Genomic DNA, 19,759 nt, shown 5'->3' on the forward strand with positions numbered 1-19,759 from the left:
TTTTAGATATTTTACTATGATTTACTGTAATTTGTCTCTATATAATCATTTGTCATTTTATAATATATTAATAATCATTCATTTATTTTGTATTTATTCAAATGAGAAGTGTAACTTCTAAAACTAAATCTGGTAGGCAATGTGAGAGACGATAACAAAACTTCTAATGCCTAAACCTTGAATAATCCTGAATATTAAAGACCTGCATCTGTGCTGCAGTTGTAGATAGATGATAAACCAATTGGTATATATATACAGCCACATGGCCAAAATATCCCGCAAATAATGATGTCAGGCAATTCAATTAATAAATCCAAAAACAGATTTCTTGAATTTTCAAAAATGATTTAATTGATTTAGTCCTGAGTTTGACCCACCATTGTGATCCTTCTGTTATCCTATACTATATACTCTATAAACATTTATACACATCATTCCACTTTTTAAAAGATTCCCATCTTGACTGCGTTTGTGGTGCGGAGGCATCTTCTCCTGGGGAACTGTGGTGATTGGTTGATCGCTGATCAGCAAGCTGCGTGGCACAGCGTTGCGTTTCACCGCAGAGTGCCGGGCCTTTCTGCAAGCCATCATGTGCAGGCTTATACACCTCTGGGTCTGCTACTGCTTTCCACAGCCTCCTGGTCTCTGTGGAGGTGTGAAGTTGACCTCTTTCGCTTCCTAGTCACTACTGGGTCACTTCCACTAGAAGTATTGCTCCAGAGTGACATAACTCTGAGGGATGTTGTGTTTTTTTTTTTCTAACTAGACAAGCTTCAATGTTAGTCTAGTTTGATAGAATAACAAAAAGAAGACTTATTTCTGAATCCCTGCAGCTTAATGAAATAGCAGGCTGATTGAGAACGTAGTTCAACTCCAACATTCCCCCTGTCACCATACATTTTTCATACCATACAAGTCTTTGATGAATGCTGCTCTGTGTCAAGGGTGTAAACAGCAATTTCCTGCTTTTAACCTCACGTCATTTCTTATACACAATAACGTGGCGATGTTTAAATGACGCGCACCACATTTGTCTGACTTGTAGCGTTTAACTCTAATTCTATTCCCTTTCGGTTAAGGATGATTTTTCCTGTGAGTTATTAAGTCATATGCCCTTTTCAGCTTGAATGTAAAGATGGAAGATTTCCCGAGTGCTGAAAGGGAGGCTTGGGGAACACATAGGGAACAATTTAACAAGACACACATTTGTGTGACTGTATTAAACAGCACGGACAGAACCCTCATTTTTACACCAACCATACTACAAAGAATAATTACTTTTTCCTTGACTCTGGCTCTCTTTTGCCATAATTGGTTACCACTCTTTTATCGTGTCTGTGTGCGCATAATTATCAGAGCCATCATATTAGATTATTTCATGCATAATAAATGAACTCAAACTGTGTGTGGGGTAATTAGCATGCTCGGATATGTGCAATGTTAAGAGTGCAGCGTTCATAATGATTGTATTGTTTTAGGACATTCCTGAAAAGCGAAAAGATGCAGTGAAAATCTATTAGCGGCAAAAGGTTATGTATATATATTAATATATTTTGCAGTTTTCCCTTATATCCACCAAATTTATTATCTTCCAGTTCTAATGCGAGTTTGCCACAAATTTCTTTTTTTATTGTTAGGTTTACATCATATCGTTTTTAATGTATTAACCTTTAAACGCATGGTTTATGAGAAAGTGTAAGCTTGCATACCTCAATAGAAACAGATTCCCAGAACAGATGAGATTTTCTACGTCAGCCTCAGCAGCTTGTTCCGTGAAAGCCGACCGCATCACAGAAAGGGGCAGTGCATCGCCACATGGATGTGTTTACGAATGCAGAGATAAGGTTTTTAATGCTGTGCACTGAGTCCACTCAGACCCACCTTGTAGCCCTAGATAAGAGAACCAGAATGATTCAAGCACGTTGTCTGAGGGACAACACAGCAAGTGAGCTGATAGCAAGTGATGTAAATTATATTTTATTTAGCCGTTCGCTGTTTAGCAATTATATATATATATATTAATACATTAAGAAGACGTATGGATTGGTAGAATGATGTGGGCAATTTATCCAATCTGTTCCTGTTGTCCTTGTGTCTTGTTGAGGGCAAGATGGTAGATGTGTAGCCTGATATTCTCCGTAGATTACCATATTTTCATAATGAGCCCCGGTTCCTCTATCGTCGATACAATCCTGCATCTATTTGAGGGAAGTAAAATTATCTTTAAAAAAAACACAGTTTGGATCCATCTGAGGTCTATTTAAATTCGATGTCTTACTGAGTGTGAGTGAGATGACACCTCCGACTGAGTACATCCCACATCTCAAGATTAGTCAAACTGTCGATTTTCACAAGTTGGAATTAAATTGGTACTCCAAGGAGGTTTATTTAGTGTGAATGTTGCCACAGAATATTTATTTATTTCAATGACAGTGGAAAACAAGATTTTGTTAGCTAATGCTGTCACCAACCTCACAGAGCCTTCACACTGCCACTTCTGGACACACACACGCATGCACACGTGCACATACACACTCCCTTTCTCCGGCATTATATTAAGCTCTTTAAAAACATAAAAGGTTCAACTACAAAAAGGACATGACACCACTATGCTAAAATAGACGGACACAGCTGTGTGTTTGTGTGTGTGTTGTGTGTGTGTGTGTGTGTGTGCTTGAGAGAGAGAAGGTGAAAGGTGTATGGTATTAAACACAGCAGCCTAGCTATGTAGATACTGCAACCCGTCTGTCTATACGATGACACAATCTTGGCTGGTGGAGGAGTGGGGCCTATGGTCAATCGCCATCCGTGCCAACAGAGATAGAGAGCGAGAGACACGTCACACACACACAGGGCCACACACACACACACACACGCACACACCCCACACACACACACACGTGTGTGTGTGTGTGTGTACGTTCTGCATGCATGCTTTTGTGTGTGTGCCCACTGTATGTGTGCCGGTGTCCTCTTTCGCTGGCTGCTGCCTGGCATTGCTGCGGTGTCAGCGTGGTGTAAGAAAATGCATTTTGAAATGGGAGAGCTCTGATCTGAGGCCAGGTCTTTTTGTTTTGTCTCAGTGGGTAAGGTGAGAATAGAGCGGGGGGTGAGATGCTTCAGTTGTGTGTGTGTGTGTGTGTGTGTGTGTGTGTGTGTGTGTGTGTGTGTGTGTGTGTGTGTGTGTGTGTGTGTGTGTGTGTGTGTGTGTGTGTGTGTGTGTGTGTGTGTGTGTGTGTGTGTGTGTGTGTGTGTGTGGTGCAGGAGGGGGCTACAGAGCCCTAGTGGGACTATAAAGGAGAGATGTACCATGGCAAGAGATGAGGGATGACTTGCACCTGCCTCCCACCCTTTGTGTGTGTGTGTGTGTGTGTGTGTGTGTGTGTGTGTGTGTGTGTGTGTGTGTGTGTGTGTGTGTGTGTGTGTGTGTGTGTGTGTGTGTGTGTGTCTGTCTGTCTGTCATACCTACCTTCCTTGCCTCCTGCAGTCAGGGGTATTGATAAAACAGGTTTACCATTTATTGCAGATCAGGAGATTTATTTATTTCTATTGATATACAAATGAACAGTAAAAGCTTTCTACAATCTGCCAATCTGAGAAAGAGATTTATTGTATTTATTTTTCACATGTGTGAGATCTTGTGCCATGGATGTCTTAGCCGCTATAACTGCATTTTTCCTGTTGCAGTTTTACCCTCTCTCAGAAACCCAGTTGTAAAGAGAGGTCAGTAGACAGGTAGACTGATCTTCTCAGCAGCTAGACCCTTTTGTCCCGTTTTAGTCATCTGTCAAAAGGCAGACGTCGTCGTTCAAATCGCAACTCAAAAGATGGAAAGTAAGATGAAAGCTGTGCCCCAGAGCTTCTCCAGAAGGGTTAACCTTTTTCCTATGCACTCAATGGGAGGCAATGAGACGGCAGAAGAAAAGCGATCGAGTGAGGGAGAGAGAGTGAGAAAACAGGCTCTGACCTGAGAATTCCTCCGTATCTTACTTCCATGGTCCTCCTTCTGTACCACACTATAAGAAACTTCAGGGTCCATTTTTTATTTTATTTGCTTTAAATACCAGGCAAATTACTTAATGTAATCCTACAAGCAATTGTGTTTGTGCCTGTGTGTTTTTATGTGTTGTGTACAGACCAACACAATAATTCACAGTTTAAATATTATTCACAAATTGACCACATATTTGTCTTACTAAGCCTACCTTTTTGCTTATTTATTTAATAGGCCTATGTAAAATTAATTTGGTGTATCAGGTTACTGGAGCGGTTTAGTTAGATTAGCTGCCAGTAAGATTTTGATAACTAAATAACAATAATTTAGCCGGGATATTAATTAACATCTGGAGCTCTTTCTTTAGGGTGACAAACCTGTTCACCTTAAACTGAGTCTTTTTTTGTTAGCATTCAACAACTACAACCTTTTTTCTTTCTTTCAGTATCTTCCCTTCCTATGGTAACAACACTACTATTGGCTTGCACTATTTGGCTAGGCGAGAGGAGTCAATGTACCGTAGCCTCCACCTAAGTGCTCTTCTGGTGTTGTAAGGGTGCTTCGCTTGAGCATAAGTCAAGGTCATTATTCAAAGAACAAAAATACCATTTTGTCTTTACTAAAAAAGAGTAGTCTGAAAGCCTACAGTTATGTGCCTGTCGATGTCTAAATTCAACAAGAACTGGTTCATCTTATTCGTTTGGTTAATGCTACAACGGATTAAACAGAGAAGACCATGGGAAGGTGCTGAAGGTACGATCTGGCAGTAGTAAAGTGGAGTGGAAAAGAGCAGGAGAGGGCAAAATTTGACAATGATGAGCAACCTAATTAAAACACATCTATCCTCTGTGCCCTCGCTCCCTACTTTTCGCCACCATTGAGATGATAACTCTGTGTGGGCAAATGTGGAATGGCAAGATGGATTCCCTGAACCAATCAGGGAAGAAATGTCCTGAATGATCTGAACCCAACCAGGATCAGTCTAAATATCAACATTTTGGATGGCTATGGCATTTCAAATTAATTACACTTAAATTATTCAAATGAACGTTCCTAATTCTTACCAAGACAATTTCTGTACTTTCTTGGTATCTATTGAGGTGTTTATAGCATTCAAGAGACAATGCTAGGATACAGTAACTCTAGAGAGAACTGCATACTGTTAAACAAGCAGGGGTCTCTGAGTACTGCTCCATCATTCCCACATTTGTCTTTGATAAAAGGTACGAAAAAAAAAAAAGGCATGAAGATAATGAAAACAATGGCCGGAAATCTTGGATTATATAAGGAAATCCTAGACTTCCCTGAAATTCCAACCTTGAGAGGAGAATACCAAGTGAGTGGACATTTCAAAGATGCTAACTTTAGTTTGTTTTAGCAGCAACACAAGAATAATCACTACCGTAAAACAGACATTGCTGGTCTGGTCACCATCTTTGATTGGGAATTTGGTTACCCGAGGCAAGTTATACCATCCGCGGAGGTAGATGATGTCATGGGCTAGCTTATTCACACGGTGTGTCTTTGCTAGCTAAATGCGTGCGCTGTTCTCCAATTGACACAGCTGCCTGTATCAGCTGTGTGCTCGTTAAAGTGAGGGCTTAAGCTGGCTGTGACGCCACTCTGACTTCAGTTACCCTCCCGTGGGAATAGCCTACCTGCCATTGTCATCCCGAGCCCTTGTAATTCCCTGGAATTTTGTAGTTGTTAGCCTCAAACCACACGGTCAAGGCGTGGTTGTCCCGAGAACAAGCTTAAAATTACAGTTTTTTCTCCTATCTGTCCTTGTCGTATTTTATTTCAGAGGGATTTCTTCACTGTCTTTGTATTATTCACATGATATTTGACCCATGCTGCCTTGGTTGACATTGACAAATGAAACAGGAATCATGAAATCAAGATGACTTGTCTAAATTAAAACATAAACGGAGGTGCATTTACTCCTGCGCCCTTGCCGTATTATTTGAAAGGAATCCCCCAGTGTCCCAGTGTGTCTGGATCCGGACAGCCACCATGACAGCCCACCGGGTGACCTGATATCCTGTTTGTCAAGAATCCTGAAATATGTCTGATTGTTGCACATCCTGTCTGAGAGCGATCTGTGGCACATATAGCTGACCACGCATGAGAACAATGCATTCAGATTCTATTGTACAATGCCGGAAAAACATTCATGCTGAGGAGGAGGGAATTTCCTATTAATGTTATGGACACAATGATGCTAAGGTAAGCTTCGTTGTTTTCATTTGTGTGGGGGCGATTTACCGACATGTTTAGGATGCCGATCCACACACACGCACACGTTATCATGCAAAATAAGAAATAGTGTCTTCCTTTTATGTTCACAGAATCTTAGCGCAGTAAAAACCTGTCTGTTTTTATGGAAATTAAATTATGGCATAATGTCACTTTCCCTAATAGCGCCAAGAGCCGCTGCATGCAAACGTGCCCGCCAGTTGTCATGGCAACGTGAAGCACTAAACCTCTGCGCAGCTGTTGTTATGGAAGTCCTGGAACAGCTGGGGGGCTATGGCTCGCCGGGGATTGTGGGAGATGAGTCTTCTGGCCGTCCCTTCACACCTTGACCTCAAAACTCCTCGCCAAATGAGCAGGATTTTGAAATCTTAAAGTTTTCCATCTGGAATCTTTCACCAGTGCAGCCTTTGTGTGATTAAAATGTAGGGGATAATCTCTGAATATTCATAGAGTCTCCTCTCTCAATCTGCTCAGTAAAGAAAATGGATGCAAACAGTAAAAATGAAGTGATTCAAATGAGCTGGAGGTCTCTCCTATGGGTTTGCCTGAGGCGTCGGAGCGTATCCCATTATTGATTCAAGCAAATGTTGTACACAGGGCGACAATAAACCACTCGACGTGCAAGGAGCACAACAACTTGTCGAGGGAGTGTAGCTTGTCGGTGTCTCCAGTTCCGTTCGGCATTAATAAAGACAGAATGTAACCTGAGCGCCAGCACAACAGCTTCTTCTCCCCCTCCCTTTGATTTCATGCAGATTTCAATAACGGGGAAGGATGCAGTGTATGTGTGTGTGTATGTGTGTGTGTATGTGTGTGTGTGTGTGTGTGTGTGTGTGTGTGTGTGTGTGTGTGTGTGTGTGTGTGTGTGTGTGTGTGTGTGTGTTTGTGTGCACACAAGCGAGTGTGTGTTTGCTTGAGTACGTACGTGGCTGATTGCGTGCGCCTGCGTGTATCAGTTTGTGTGTTTGAGTATGTGCGTGCGTACTTGGCTGATGCGTTCGCCTGCATGCACCAGTTTGTGTGTGTGTGTGCGTGGCTGATTGTGTGTGCCAGTGTGTATGTGTGTTTGTGTGTTTGTGTTTGCGTGTGCGTGCATGAATTGCTGATTGCGTGTGCCTGCGTCTACCAGTGTATGTGTGCGCACGCGCGCGCATGCGTGGGTCACGTCATGTGCTTGTGCCTGTGCCTGTGCCAGCCCCGTAGGTATGTTTGTGTTTTTACGCGTACGTGTACACAGGCACACGGTCTCTAAGGTCAACCAGTTGTAGAACGGTGTGGTCTGAATGACACGCAGGGCTAATATCTCCCTCAGTGGGTTGTATTGTTTTGAGCTGAGCGCCGCGATTAGACCTCCAGTCCCCTGGGGGGAGCCCCTCGCTGCAGCGGTGGCCTCGCTCTGATTTACTCCAGCATCAACAGGAAAGACGGCCAGCTCCCACAAGCAGGGTCACTGAGAGATGTTTTTCTTTCCAGGGAGTGTGTGGGGGGGGGGGGAATGAGTGGAGAGGGTGGAGGTGGAGAAGTTGGGTGGGGTTAGGAAGAAACACTAGTCCGATCTCCCGGACGGACGGACAGACAGGGGGAAAGGGGGTTTGGGATAGGGTCCCGGGGAAAGGAAGGACCCTCTGAGCTTAGGGAGGGCTTCCCAGAGGATTACCAGGAGGGTTAAAATGTTTTCTTAGTAGCTGGAGGAAGGCTAGGAAATGCCCTCGTCCAAATCTCCCATGGACTGAGGATCTCTGTTTTCGGCGGGAGGTTTCTAGGCTTCCCTTTTTTAAGAAAACTAACAACACACTAAAAACGTGTCTTATCTCTTGTGTTACTGTTAGCAATGTGTGATCTGGCTTCAAAACACCCAGTTTGGGCCAAACTGTTTGTTTTTGACATGCATGCAAAGGAGGCGGAAAGTGAGAGTGCGTAGGATGCACTCAACTTTACTGTTTTTGTTAAAAAAAAAAATCATGGCCAATTACTGGTTCCTAAATTCTTGTTACTTTTTGCCTTTCATGTTAGATAAACATTTAAGGCAATGTGTTGATGCATACTATATCCATTATCACAAATACTCAGGTTTGTTTGTTTATGAGTTCATTATAGATTATAGATTATAATAGAGACTTGTTATAATAGAGATATGTTTTATATTGTATTATAATAATACTAATACCACCAGTAATCATACTAACCGAATTGGATATAACTTGAAAAAACTGTCATCTACATGGGAATTATGTGTGTTAAAGTCTGGACATGAACATAGTGTATCAGTTATAAGGCTTTAATTATAGTTCCTTATCTTTCAGCAGTATTCAGAAAACGACCAAAAGCAGTCTTGGTTGAAACACAATCAACACAACTCTCATTCCAATCTATTCCCCCGTTATCCTTGCCCCCTGCGAGGCAGCCTAATACCTATACCCATACCTACCGACATACCTACCCACCACATACAGGTCTGCCCAGGGCTTCGTGCCCGGCTGGGTAAATAAGTGCCTTGAGAGGCTCTCTGTTAACAGGTAGCCCGAGCTCGCTAGCCCACTGTGAGGCCTTGCCCCACTGGCTCGGAGAGGTTTAAGCGAAAGATCAGGTGTCGACCGCTCAATGGTTGATTGAACTTAAATCTTTCACATGTGCACCACCGCGGCTCCTCGACCCGTTTCACACTTCGGGGGTGGCTGGGTCCGGGTGGGCGAAAGTGCTCATTGAGAGTAATTTAAAATGACATTCCATGAATAACCTTTTTCAGTAAAAGAAAATTAATGTTTGTTATGACTTAAAAAAAGAAAAATGCTACCAATATTTTGCTGTCTTTGAGATGAGAAACCAATTGAATGCGGCAATGAACCTGGTTTTGTTTGGATTTACGGTTATTTAGAAGTCGGCTGAGACGTGATAAATGGGACTCTGGGTTGTTGATATGACGCCGGGGCTCATCTGTTAACAGGCTTTGCGTGGAGAGCTGTGTGAGCGATCATCCAGAGGAGAAGAACGTACGTCGAGCGCTGCTGTATTGCTGTGGGCCAAAAGCAACTGTAAGTCTCCTGCCACCTTTATATTAAATGGAAAAGCTCTTTTTCTACTTAATGTGTTTATTTGTGTGTGTCAATACCAGGCCAACATACTCAACCAACCACAGAAGTAGTACTTAGCCGTGTGTGTGTGTGCATGTGTGTGTGTGTGTGAGTGTGTGTGTGTTGGTGTGTTTGCGTGCGTGCGTGCGTGCGTGCGCTCAAACATATTCATTTTGCCTTGTTGCACCCTCTGTTGGCACATCTTGCAGAGATAATGGTTCTGTAGTCACCAACATCAGTCTGTGAATTAATTTAGGAGCACACAATCAAATGTAACTCACGCTATAAACCCGATTCACGCCCGACTCATGTTTATTGATTTCCCATTCCCTGTCGCTGCGCAGTCGAGTCTGCCAAAGCCAAATAATCATTTCAATAAGGGAAAAAACAAACGACAACCCCGAAACATCTTCCTTACATGCCAGCCATCCGAAATGATCTCTTCTGCTTCCTGCTCGGTCCTACAAATTCTGTGTGCTTGTTTCAAACTGTGGTTATTACTGTAGGTTCCCTGTTTAACACGCTAGGTGCTGTGGAAGAGTGGTCTCTTGAGAGGGTACCGGGTGTGTGTGTTGTAGTGGGGGGCCGGGGGAGGGCCGGGGAACGGTGCTGCTGTTAAAATAAAAGACGTAAATTCTTCTGACACCACACTCAATTTAGACAACACTGCTGAGTTTCAGGGAGGCATGCTTCACAACACTGTCTAAAGTTCTGAGATTCAAGTCACATGGTGTGTGTGTGTGTGTGTGTGTGTGTGTGTGTGTGTGTGTGTGTGTGTGTGTGTGTGTGTGTGTGTGTGTGTGTGTGTGTGTGTGTGTGTGTGTGTGTGTGTGTGTGTGTGTGTGAGAGGCGTTTTCGCTCAAGGTGATGATGGTTTTACTCGACACCCCAAACCACCTCCACAACCCCTTCCCAGACCTCCTCCTCGCTCCTGCTGACAGCTGGGAGCACAGGGATTAGACATATTAAATCTCATGGTTCATAATAAGTCCTTCAGAGTTAAATGAGTGAATATGTTAAAACAATCACCGTAGCTCAGCATACACCCTTTCAATTGTACCTGACGGGAGTGCACAGACTAAATACATATTTTGACTTATTATATAGACAGTAGTAAAATACAATTATTACTTAAAGCGGCTGGTGTCAGTGGTTTTGAAGGATTCATTGTGCATGGGCCGCATGTGATTTCAGCCCATTTGGAGGGAAGACCATTTTAACTTCAAAGAGCGATGACTGATCTACGACTTCAAGCTTGTTAACAGAAACATGAAGGACGACTCCTTTCACATGCTTTTCTTATTAAGTCTTGAAAACTAATTAACATATACAATTAATAAAAAAAGTTGAAAAAAACATTAAAATATGAAAATAGAAAATAGAGAGTTTTACTCAAGGTTTTATTCCTGCTTTTAAATGGCGAAATCTAACGAGGGGAGAGTTAATCTGATTCTAAGCGACGGTCTGTAGATTGTATGTTCAGTGTATTTTAATGCCTTTTAGTAGCACTACTAGGGAACCCCAATTGCTGTTTCACACCATCTAATTCCTCAAAGTAAAACTTTATAGCCTCAGTCCTCCCGTCCTAATTGCTATTGACAGCGGTGATCGCAGCACTCCATGAACCCAAGTTGTGTTCCTCCTCACCGCCGGGCCTGGACCTCAAATTCCTGCCGCGCTTCCAGAGTCCCCGCCAAGGATAGGTTTACATGTAATTTTGTTAGCCTTAATGTGATTTCACTAATTAAATATCCTCTCAGCTGGAGACCCCCGCAATCCCGCGGCCCCCCTGCCCCCTATACTCTAAAACAGGCACCCACCTAGCTTAATGCTACATGGCCCCCTTTGCTCTCTCTCTTTCCCCAGGCGGAGGCAGGGGATGCTCGCGGCCCTATTCTACACAAAACATTTTCATTAGCGAGACCTGGTACGGCGGGTTATCGCTACGATGGGTCAAGGGGGGCTTATGTTTCCGTCTATCGTCTTTTCCAATTTCGCGGCAAACTGCTTCGCTGCATGTCTGATAGCCTCCAGCGTTTCAGCACCAAGGCGGGGGGGCTCGGAGGGGGTCCCAGCACGGGGGGTGGTGGGTAGGTGTCATTCCATTGCCTTCTCCCTAAGCTTTTTATGTTGTTCTGTGGTCATTATATTTTTAAATAGAGACCAGTTCCCCGATAAAGAAACCTACCTCCCAAGCATTAAGCGAAGCATTCACTGTGATTAAGGAATACATCTGGACCATCCCTCTTCCCGTATCCTAGTCAATTTGACCTGGGGAAGTGATCATGAGCCTCCGAGCCCAGACGAATAAGGCATTATGTGTCAGCGAGCCTTGTTTGTATAAAGTGAATATCCTGGAATCTCCCGGTCGCGTTGCGAGGCTACAAGGGTACTTTTGTGTGGGGCTGAGTGGTGGCGGAGCCTCGCTTTGGGTCATTGTTGACAATGTGCGGGCCGCTTGTCCTGCTATTGTCGAGCTGACCCTCAGAGGACGCTGAGCGGTACTATTGTTGGACGCCGGCCTCCGGTTTCCCCTTGGTTACGTGGAGAGCGTTGCCAGGTCCGCTCCACGGTTCCTCTGACCTTAGAGGTCCATTATACGCCCTCTCTTTCCCTCTCGCTCTCCTTTTTGGGCAGGCTCTCTACCACATTCACTTAACCATCAATCCCTCTCTTCCAACAACTCTCTCCCTCTACCCACACACACACACACACACGCGCACGCACGTACGCGCACACACACACACACACACACACACACACACACACACACACACACACACACACACACACACACACACACACACACACACACACACACACACACACACACACACACACACACACAAACATAGGGGTGGGTCGGGTTAGGGGTGGGATGGTGGACGGGGGGGCGGCATATTTGGGCCGCATGCCCATCTATGATGGAAGTGCTTCCACCATGAAGGCCACCAGCCGATCGGGTTTCCGCCACCTGTCCCCCAGCTTAGGGCGGGAGGGAAGAAGGGAAGGGAGGGAGAGAGGCTGGACTGGCAGGGTGGGGCGGGTGAGGGTGAGCACGGGCGGGGCCGGGTGGACGTCGGGGTCGGTGGTCGTATTGAGGTTTGGAGGTCCGCAGAGTTTTGACACGCAATGGCAATCTGGCACCTGCCCAAGCGCCTGGTGTTGTTCAGACACCAGACTGCTCCATTCTACTGTTTAGCTTGTTTCATTGGCTGGACAAATTACATACTAGCAGACTGCTTTATTGCTTATTTGCAACATTAAGCCACATCTAACACAGGCATCAACTATTGTCTGCTGCATATGGTCCTCTGCACTCTACATCAACCATACAGATTGACAGACGTGCGGAATAAAAGTATTCTTGCTGAAGGAGTACAATGTACGAGGAGTACTAATAATGGATTTAATGCATATAGCTTATTAAAAAATAAAAAATAAACGGAGGCCTGTTCTTGGACCCTAACTGTAAAAGTGATAACTTCTACTATTAGGGACATGGTGGGTTGCCATTTCAAATTTCACAGTTGGCACCAGTGAAAACCCTTGCCAAAACTAACTCAAATATCAGAAACTGAGTAAATATCACGGCAGTTCAGCCAAACTTTGTCCGATATTAGAGTTGGACTGAAATCCATTTCTTTCACTCCTGATTTGGCAGCAAAATGTAGGAACGACTATTCCTCATGTATGTATGTTTGTGTGAGTATGTGTGTGCATTACAAAGAGCTTCTTAGAAAATGTGTGGCTGAAAGAGTGGTAATTGTACTGGTATTGGCATGTGCCACCATAGATAATATAATTATACTAGCTTCTATATATACACACATAGGCCTATATAGTAACATCTATATTTATTTATTCGCATTTCTCAGGGTCCCTGTCGGCATTACTCTTGTTGCGCCGCTGTAATTGCCTCCATGCTAATGGCCGCCAGACAATTGTGCTAAATGAGGTGAGGCCGAGGGGCTCGGAGCCCGACTTCATTAAGAGCTAATGGGATTTTTTTGGGGGGTTTTCGGGTGTGAGGGGGAGGGAGGGCGGGTACCCAGCTCATCAAAAAGGAAGTGGATGGAAGGAAAAACAAAACAGATGGGGGGGAAAAAATTAAGATGGCAGCCCAAATCGTTGCTTTTGTAACGAGGGGTTGTTGTTGTTCTATACCAGGCTGATTTAAAACAATGGAGTGTTCTTTGGGCTAACCAAAAAACAATTTCAACATTTTGCAGTTGCTGGGAGGGAAAAGATACATTTCAAACAGTACACCATGAGTTTGGTTATCAGGTTAGCGAGGAGATATTGCTATTTTTAGCCACACTGGTTGTGAATCAGGCAGTTGCAGAATCAATTCCTAGGAAAGAGCAATTGCATCCACATTTTTCGCACTTACTTTAAGCAGGGAGTGACTAAGTGACTTTAAGACATGGGCTGCAAAGTTCTCTTTTCTTGATAGTTCTCCAGCAATGTCTGAAAAAATTTTACCAACGTTTAGACAACAAGGAGTAAGGACGTGTTGCAACGTGTATGTATGCACGTCTATTTCAATAATTGCGATGCAGTGCTGTACGTAGGCTCCTTCATAAATTCAATACATGCGCTGTACGTGACTACATCTTATCCGTTGGATTAGGAGTACTACCGGGTGTAGAGTGGATGGTCCAACAAGGACCTATTGACCCCTTTGATACACATGGAAAAACTGTCCATCCAACACGGAGTAGCCGTTCTACCCCATTGGAATGGTTTTATTGTGTGCTGCTTTGGGCTTGGATATCCCTGAGCCAGATATTTTATTGTGCTACAGCGCCTTAATAATAATATGGTGAGTGGCCTTTTTGGATTCTCAATATGAGGGTCATTTAATAGAATTTAGTTTTTCTACTCCAGTCTTACTGAGGCAGTGGACGGTCCCAACTTCCAGTCTGGTCCCTGCCTAGCTTATCCCAGCCTAGCTTAAGAAACCATTAACTTTGATTCCAAATTAGCCATGCTATGGGCAACGGACACTTTTCTTTCCACCCCAAACCCTCCCCCCCCCCCAAAAAAAAGTGAGTGAATGTGAGGGGGAAATTTCCGTAACTTAATCACTTTAACTCCACTAAGGACAGTGGGGCAGTTTGTTAAAAACCGGAGGGACCCCCAATGGAATGTGGTTGTTTTGCACTTAGACTCAGACAAGTGGACGTCGGGAGCGATTGTGTTTTGGTAATTTTGCCTCTTAAGAGTGTTTTGCCTTTCCTCCAAAACCCCTGGTCGCCGTCCGCAGCCAGCCCTGGTCCGGCCTTTTGTTTTGTTTTGTTTTCTGTGGCTCCGGCGCTTCGACAGTAACAGCTGTCCTACAGCTGCCATCCCTCTCTCTCCCCCGCTGAGGAGGGGAGAGGGTGTGGGATGTGTGTGTGTGTGTGTGTGTGTGTGTGTGTGTGTGTGTGTGTGTGTGTGTGTGTGTGTGTGTGTGTGTGTGTGTGTGTGTGTGTGTGTGTGTGTGGGGGGGGGGGGGTGGGGGGGGGGGGGGGGGGGGGGGGGGGGGGGGGGGGGGGGGGGGGGGGGGGGGGGAGGTTATGGGTGGGAGTAAAACAGTCCCAAACCTCCTGGGTCAGAGCCCTGGTATGGCGGTCTCCCTGGCAACCGGAACGGGATTCTGTCTGGGGAGAACAATCTGGCTAGTGAGAAGCACCGTGCCGGGGCCAAGAGGGGAGAGAGAGAGAGAGAGAGAGAGAGAGAGAGAGAGAGAGAGAGAGAGAGAGAGAGAGAGAGAGAGAGAGAGAGAGAGAGAGAGAGAGAGAGAGAGAGAGAGAGAGAGAGAGAGAGAGAGAGAGAGAGAGAGAGAGAGAGAGAGAGAGAGAGAGAGAGAGAGAGAGAGAGAGAGAGAGAGAGAGAGAGAGAGAGAGAGAGACGACACCTCCTCCTCCACTCCATCACTCCACCTCCACCCCTCCCCTCCCTCCTTATTCTCCTCTTTCTGTCTGTCTGTCTGTCCTTCTCTTTTCTATCCCCTTCTACTGTCTAGAGTTTTCCCCTCTCTTTTCCTGCATCTTTCCACTCTTTCTCCCCCCAAAAGATTCCCTCGGACATCCCCTCCATGGACGTGGATCTCCTCCCTCCCTTTTTTGTGTGTGTGTGTGTGTGTGTGTGTGTGTGTGTGTGTGTGTGTGTGTGTGTGTGTGTGTGTGTGTGTGTGTGTGTGTGTGTGTGCGTGTGTGTGTGTGTGTGTGTGTGTGTGTGTGTGTGTGTCTCTCTCTCTCTTTCTCTCTCTCTCTCGATCTCTCTGACAGTCTTTGGTCTCTGTCTCTCTGTGGAGCCCAATGGTGGAGAATGTGTGGACCTTTACCCATAAAGACTTGAACATTAAGAGGCCTAGGTGGTGGTACTGGTGGGAAGGGGGGTTCTGAATGTGTGTGAGTGTGTGTGTAGTGGAGGGAGGGAGGGGGGAGAGTAAGACCATGAGAAGAAGCAAAGAGAGACCAGTGGTAAGCATGAGAGTATAGGGCTAAAGGGAAAGAGACGAGACATAAAGAGAGAGGGGGGTGGATTCCTTTAGAAGGAGGAAGAAGGGGGCCCCATTGGAAGGAAAAGATGGGAGGAAACGGGATGAATTGGATGGGGGCGGGGGGGGGGGAGGGAGAAGATATGTGTAGATACTTGGCTGAGGTCCCATCAAAACAGAACTTGTAATGCTAAGCCATTCCTCCTCCCTCCGTCTCTCTGTCTGTCCGTCTGTCTGTCTGTCTGTCTGTCTGTCTGTCTGTCTGTCTGTCTGTCTGTCTGTCTGTCTGTCTGTCTGTCTGTCTGTCTGTCTGTCTGTCTGTCTGTCTGTCTGTCTTACTTTAATTCTCTCTCTCTCTCTCTCTCTCTCTCTCTCTCTCTCTCTCTCTCTCTCTCTCTCTCTCTCTCTCCATCCTGTTTTTACCTCCAGACCTCGGAATAGATAATCAGTGGGTAGTCTTTAATTTGAAGCAAAATACCACTACCTTAAATCAAACATTATTAGGATAAGGATTCATGGATTCGTGGAGTCATTTTGCGTACGAAAAAAAATGTAAAAAAAACGGTCATTATTATAAAGAGTTTGAACTTTTCAAGGTCCCATTTTTTGGAGGTGTTAGGGAGTCTGTTTGTATGCACTCTTTAAAGTTGTTGCTGCCAGTCTACCTGCCTACGATATTAGTGATGAGGATATGCTAAGCCATAATGTTTTTAAAACCTCAACCTAGCTCAAGTCATAATAATTGAGCTGGCTGTTACTTCGGCAAAAACAACAAACAGCCAAGTGTGATGGTTAATAGCTTCATATTATTATAATTGGCAGTGCAAAAATACATGATTACATGTATTATGTATTCTGAATTCGTACAATGTTTTATAAAGGGGGCATGACAGTTTAGTGGTTAGGTTGTTTGTGGAAGCTAGCCTTGGTTCAAAGCCCAATGTCTGCAGTGTACCGGTAGATCCTAGAGCAAATCCTTGAGCAATAATGGCGTTAAATAACTATAAATGCATACATAGACATACAAAAAATACAAAGACAGAGGCACCATTAATTGCCTATCAATAATCATATTTCTATTGATTTTATACTTATAACATCTTCAAAACCAACGTTTCCTGTACATTATTAACAGGATACAATCTGACAACAAAACAGAAAAATATATATTTATAGATTTTCTACATTACTTTGCATCCCAAGTAATGGCACCCAAACACAATCAGCTCAAAATATGGGTTTGTTTTTTAGACTTGCTATACAAATTCTGTGATGCGTTCAGCACAATTTGAGCGTGCACCGACAGAATTGCGGTCGTAAAACACAAATGGAAACGTTTCAAATTGAACTTTCAAGTCATAATTTTTTATTTATTTTTTGCTATCCGACGGGTGGAGGAACGAAACCAAACATTGTGGGGCTGGACGTTGTTTCCATAGTAACAGACCTCATGTGAAAAAGGTCAATATTAGAGGTGTTCACAGAGAAAGGCACAGAGATTATAAGGTTGGTGGTTCAGGCAAGAATACAAAAAAAAGAAATAAGGTTGTTCCGTTCTCAATTCCATACATTCCTTTTCCCCTTCCACTACTTTAAATGCATTCTGACAGTGATTAAAAAAAAAGAATTAATACCGCAATTACATGGCTCCGAACGGCAAGTCAACTTTCATATTCATTTTGCTCTCCTATAAAAAATTGTTATTTCTTTATTCTCTTTTGAAGTCGAAATTGAAAAGGGAAAAGTGGCCAACGGCTCGAACAACGAGCTTGCTTTGTGTTTCTGTGCAGATATGTCGCCTGCCTGCCCCCTCAATCACTGGCTGTTCCCTCTCTGTCTGCCTCTCTCTCTCATTCTCTCTCTCTGTCGCTCTATCGCTCTCTCACCTACTGTCTCTTCCTCACTCTCTGGCTTTCTCATTCACGTTCTCTCTCTCTCTCTCTCTCTCTCTCTCTCTCTCTCTCTCTCTCTCTCTCTCTCTCTCTCTCTTTCTCTCTCTCTCTCTCTCTCTCTCTCTCTCTCTCTCTCTCTCTCTCTCTCTCTCTCTCTCTCTCTCTCTCTCTCTCTCTCTCTCTCTCTCTCTCACTGCCTTGCTCGCTCTACCCCTCCCTATCAAGTCATTTTAATTAAGTCAGTCTCAGTGGCATGGCAGGCAAAGATAATTGGAGAGGGTTTCTGGATGCCATTTACTCTAAATGACGCCTGCTTCTTTCCCTTTCTCGCTCCCCTTTTTTCTCTCAATCTATTTCCCACTCTCCCCCTCTGCTCCCCCCCCCCCTCCCCCGCTCCCCCCGCCTCCTCATCTCCTGCCAAGGAGTTACCTATCTTCCCTTTTTCCTTTTTTTCTGCTCTTCACTTCCATCTTACAGTCAAACGCGAAATATGGATTAACCTCTCCTGCGTGACTGAGGCGAGGACTGCCTGTGAATTGCAAATTTTGGCCAAACGTCGCAATTTATTTGAAATGGCAAATCAGCCCAAAGTAATTTACTTGAAATGTGAGGATTCTTTGAACTTTAATGTTTTGGGTCCCAAAAATGTATTTTCCTCGCCGCATAAGCGAGAATCGCAGGGACAACAACAGAGAAATACGTTTATATTGCGCCTATTTCTTAGGAGTTATTGGAAAACAATATGGGCCTTTGATTTCTTCGTCTTCTTGTGTTTATTTCCAACGACGTAAGGAAAAACACTCCAGTGTTTTGGAGTGTTTTCCATCAGACTACAGACTGGCATGCGTGGTGTTTTGTATTGCTTCCATATGTCATGTGCGGTGGCTTCTTTGGCCGACCAGATCAATGCACAATTTTCACAGCTTGTGTTTTTAAATCACATTTGCTCGAAGGGTTAGGGTTTTTTCAGGGTCGAAGAGTTCTTCCAAAGTTGACCGTTGTTTGCCAAGTCTCTCTCCCTGCTGCTCTGCCTACATTTTGTTGTATCAAGGTTCAGTTAGTTGGTGGGCACTCTGTATATACATTTACTTCACTAATTTGGCCCCTGCAGAGAGTGCACGGAAGCTGAGCACTGAACCTAAAGTGATTTGCTTGAACTGAGCTCTGCACATGAAGGCCTACTCCCTCCCCCAAAAAAAAACCATCCCGCCCCCCCCCCCAACACACTCACACACACTGTAAATATACACGGATGTTATATTATACAAGGTGTGTTTAAAATAAGACCAGGTCTCTATAACTGCCCTGTGGTGGAGTAGTAGTATAGGCCGGACATCTGCGTGTTAGCATTAAGTGTGTGTGTGTGTGTGTGTGTGTGTGTGTGTGTGTGTGTGTGTGTGTGTGTGTGTGTGTGTGTGTGTGTGTGTGTGTGTGTGTGTGTGTGTGTGTGTGTGTGTGTGTGTGTGTGTGTGTGTGTGTGGACCGTGGAGCGGGGTTGGGTGGGGGGAGCTCTATCAATCAGGTAGTGGTGCTGCTGAAAGGAGTGCTGAGGCGGGCCACCCATCCAGCCGGCCGCTCTGGGGAGATCCAATGTCCTCAGACCTCTAATGTGCTCCAGATGTCCCCTCCCTCCGTGCCCAGAAGAGCCGGATCGGGGGGGGGGGGGGGGGGGAGGGGGGAGAGAGAGGGAGGGAGGGGCTCACTCTGGATCACAGAGGGGAGATCTGCTCCATCTCTGCTCGCGGGCACAGGCAGGGCAGAGGGTTGGAGGTCCCCTGTGTGTTGTATGTATGGATCCTTGTTCCTCATGGAGTCCCGACCTGTGAGGTGGTGCTCTGGCTCGGCTGGTGGGGGCGGGCCGGTGGTGGTTGTAGTAACAGCACCTGAAACTAATATGAATAACTTGGACAGAGGGAAAAAATGATGTAGGCGCCAAATCTGTTTTTGAGCTTGTTCTCATCCTTGTCCCGTCTGTGACCTCTCGGAGTTCTTTAATGCATCCTCTGTTTCCAACTTCTCCATCTTTGGGTCTTTCTTCCTTGTCTACTTTCCCATCTCT

At 44.8% G+C, this 19,759-nt stretch overlaps 1 protein-coding gene across 4 annotated transcripts in view; it reads left to right on the plus strand.

Moving 5' to 3' along the window:
• The window catches only part of pknox2 (pbx/knotted 1 homeobox 2), a 77,181-nt gene that overhangs the window by 5,831 nt on the left and 51,591 nt on the right, over window positions 1-19,759 (plus strand). The window contains exons 1-2 of one of the 4 annotated variants that reach the window (XM_056594140.1): window positions 3,544-6,220; window positions 9,195-9,282. In XM_056594140.1, the coding sequence (XP_056450115.1) occupies window positions 6,168-6,220; window positions 9,195-9,282 (141 nt within the window). In that variant the 5' untranslated portion in view covers window positions 3,544-6,167. Of the gene's footprint in view, window positions 1-3,543; window positions 6,221-7,983; window positions 8,321-9,194; window positions 9,283-19,759 lie in introns of those variants that run through there. The other 3 variants (XM_056594135.1, XM_056594137.1, XM_056594136.1) reach the window with 3 other exon arrangements.

The sequence above is a fragment of the Gadus chalcogrammus genome, chromosome 7, assembly GCF_026213295.1.
Source record: "Gadus chalcogrammus isolate NIFS_2021 chromosome 7, NIFS_Gcha_1.0, whole genome shotgun sequence".
Classification (NCBI taxonomy): Eukaryota; Metazoa; Chordata; class Actinopteri; order Gadiformes; family Gadidae; genus Gadus; species Gadus chalcogrammus.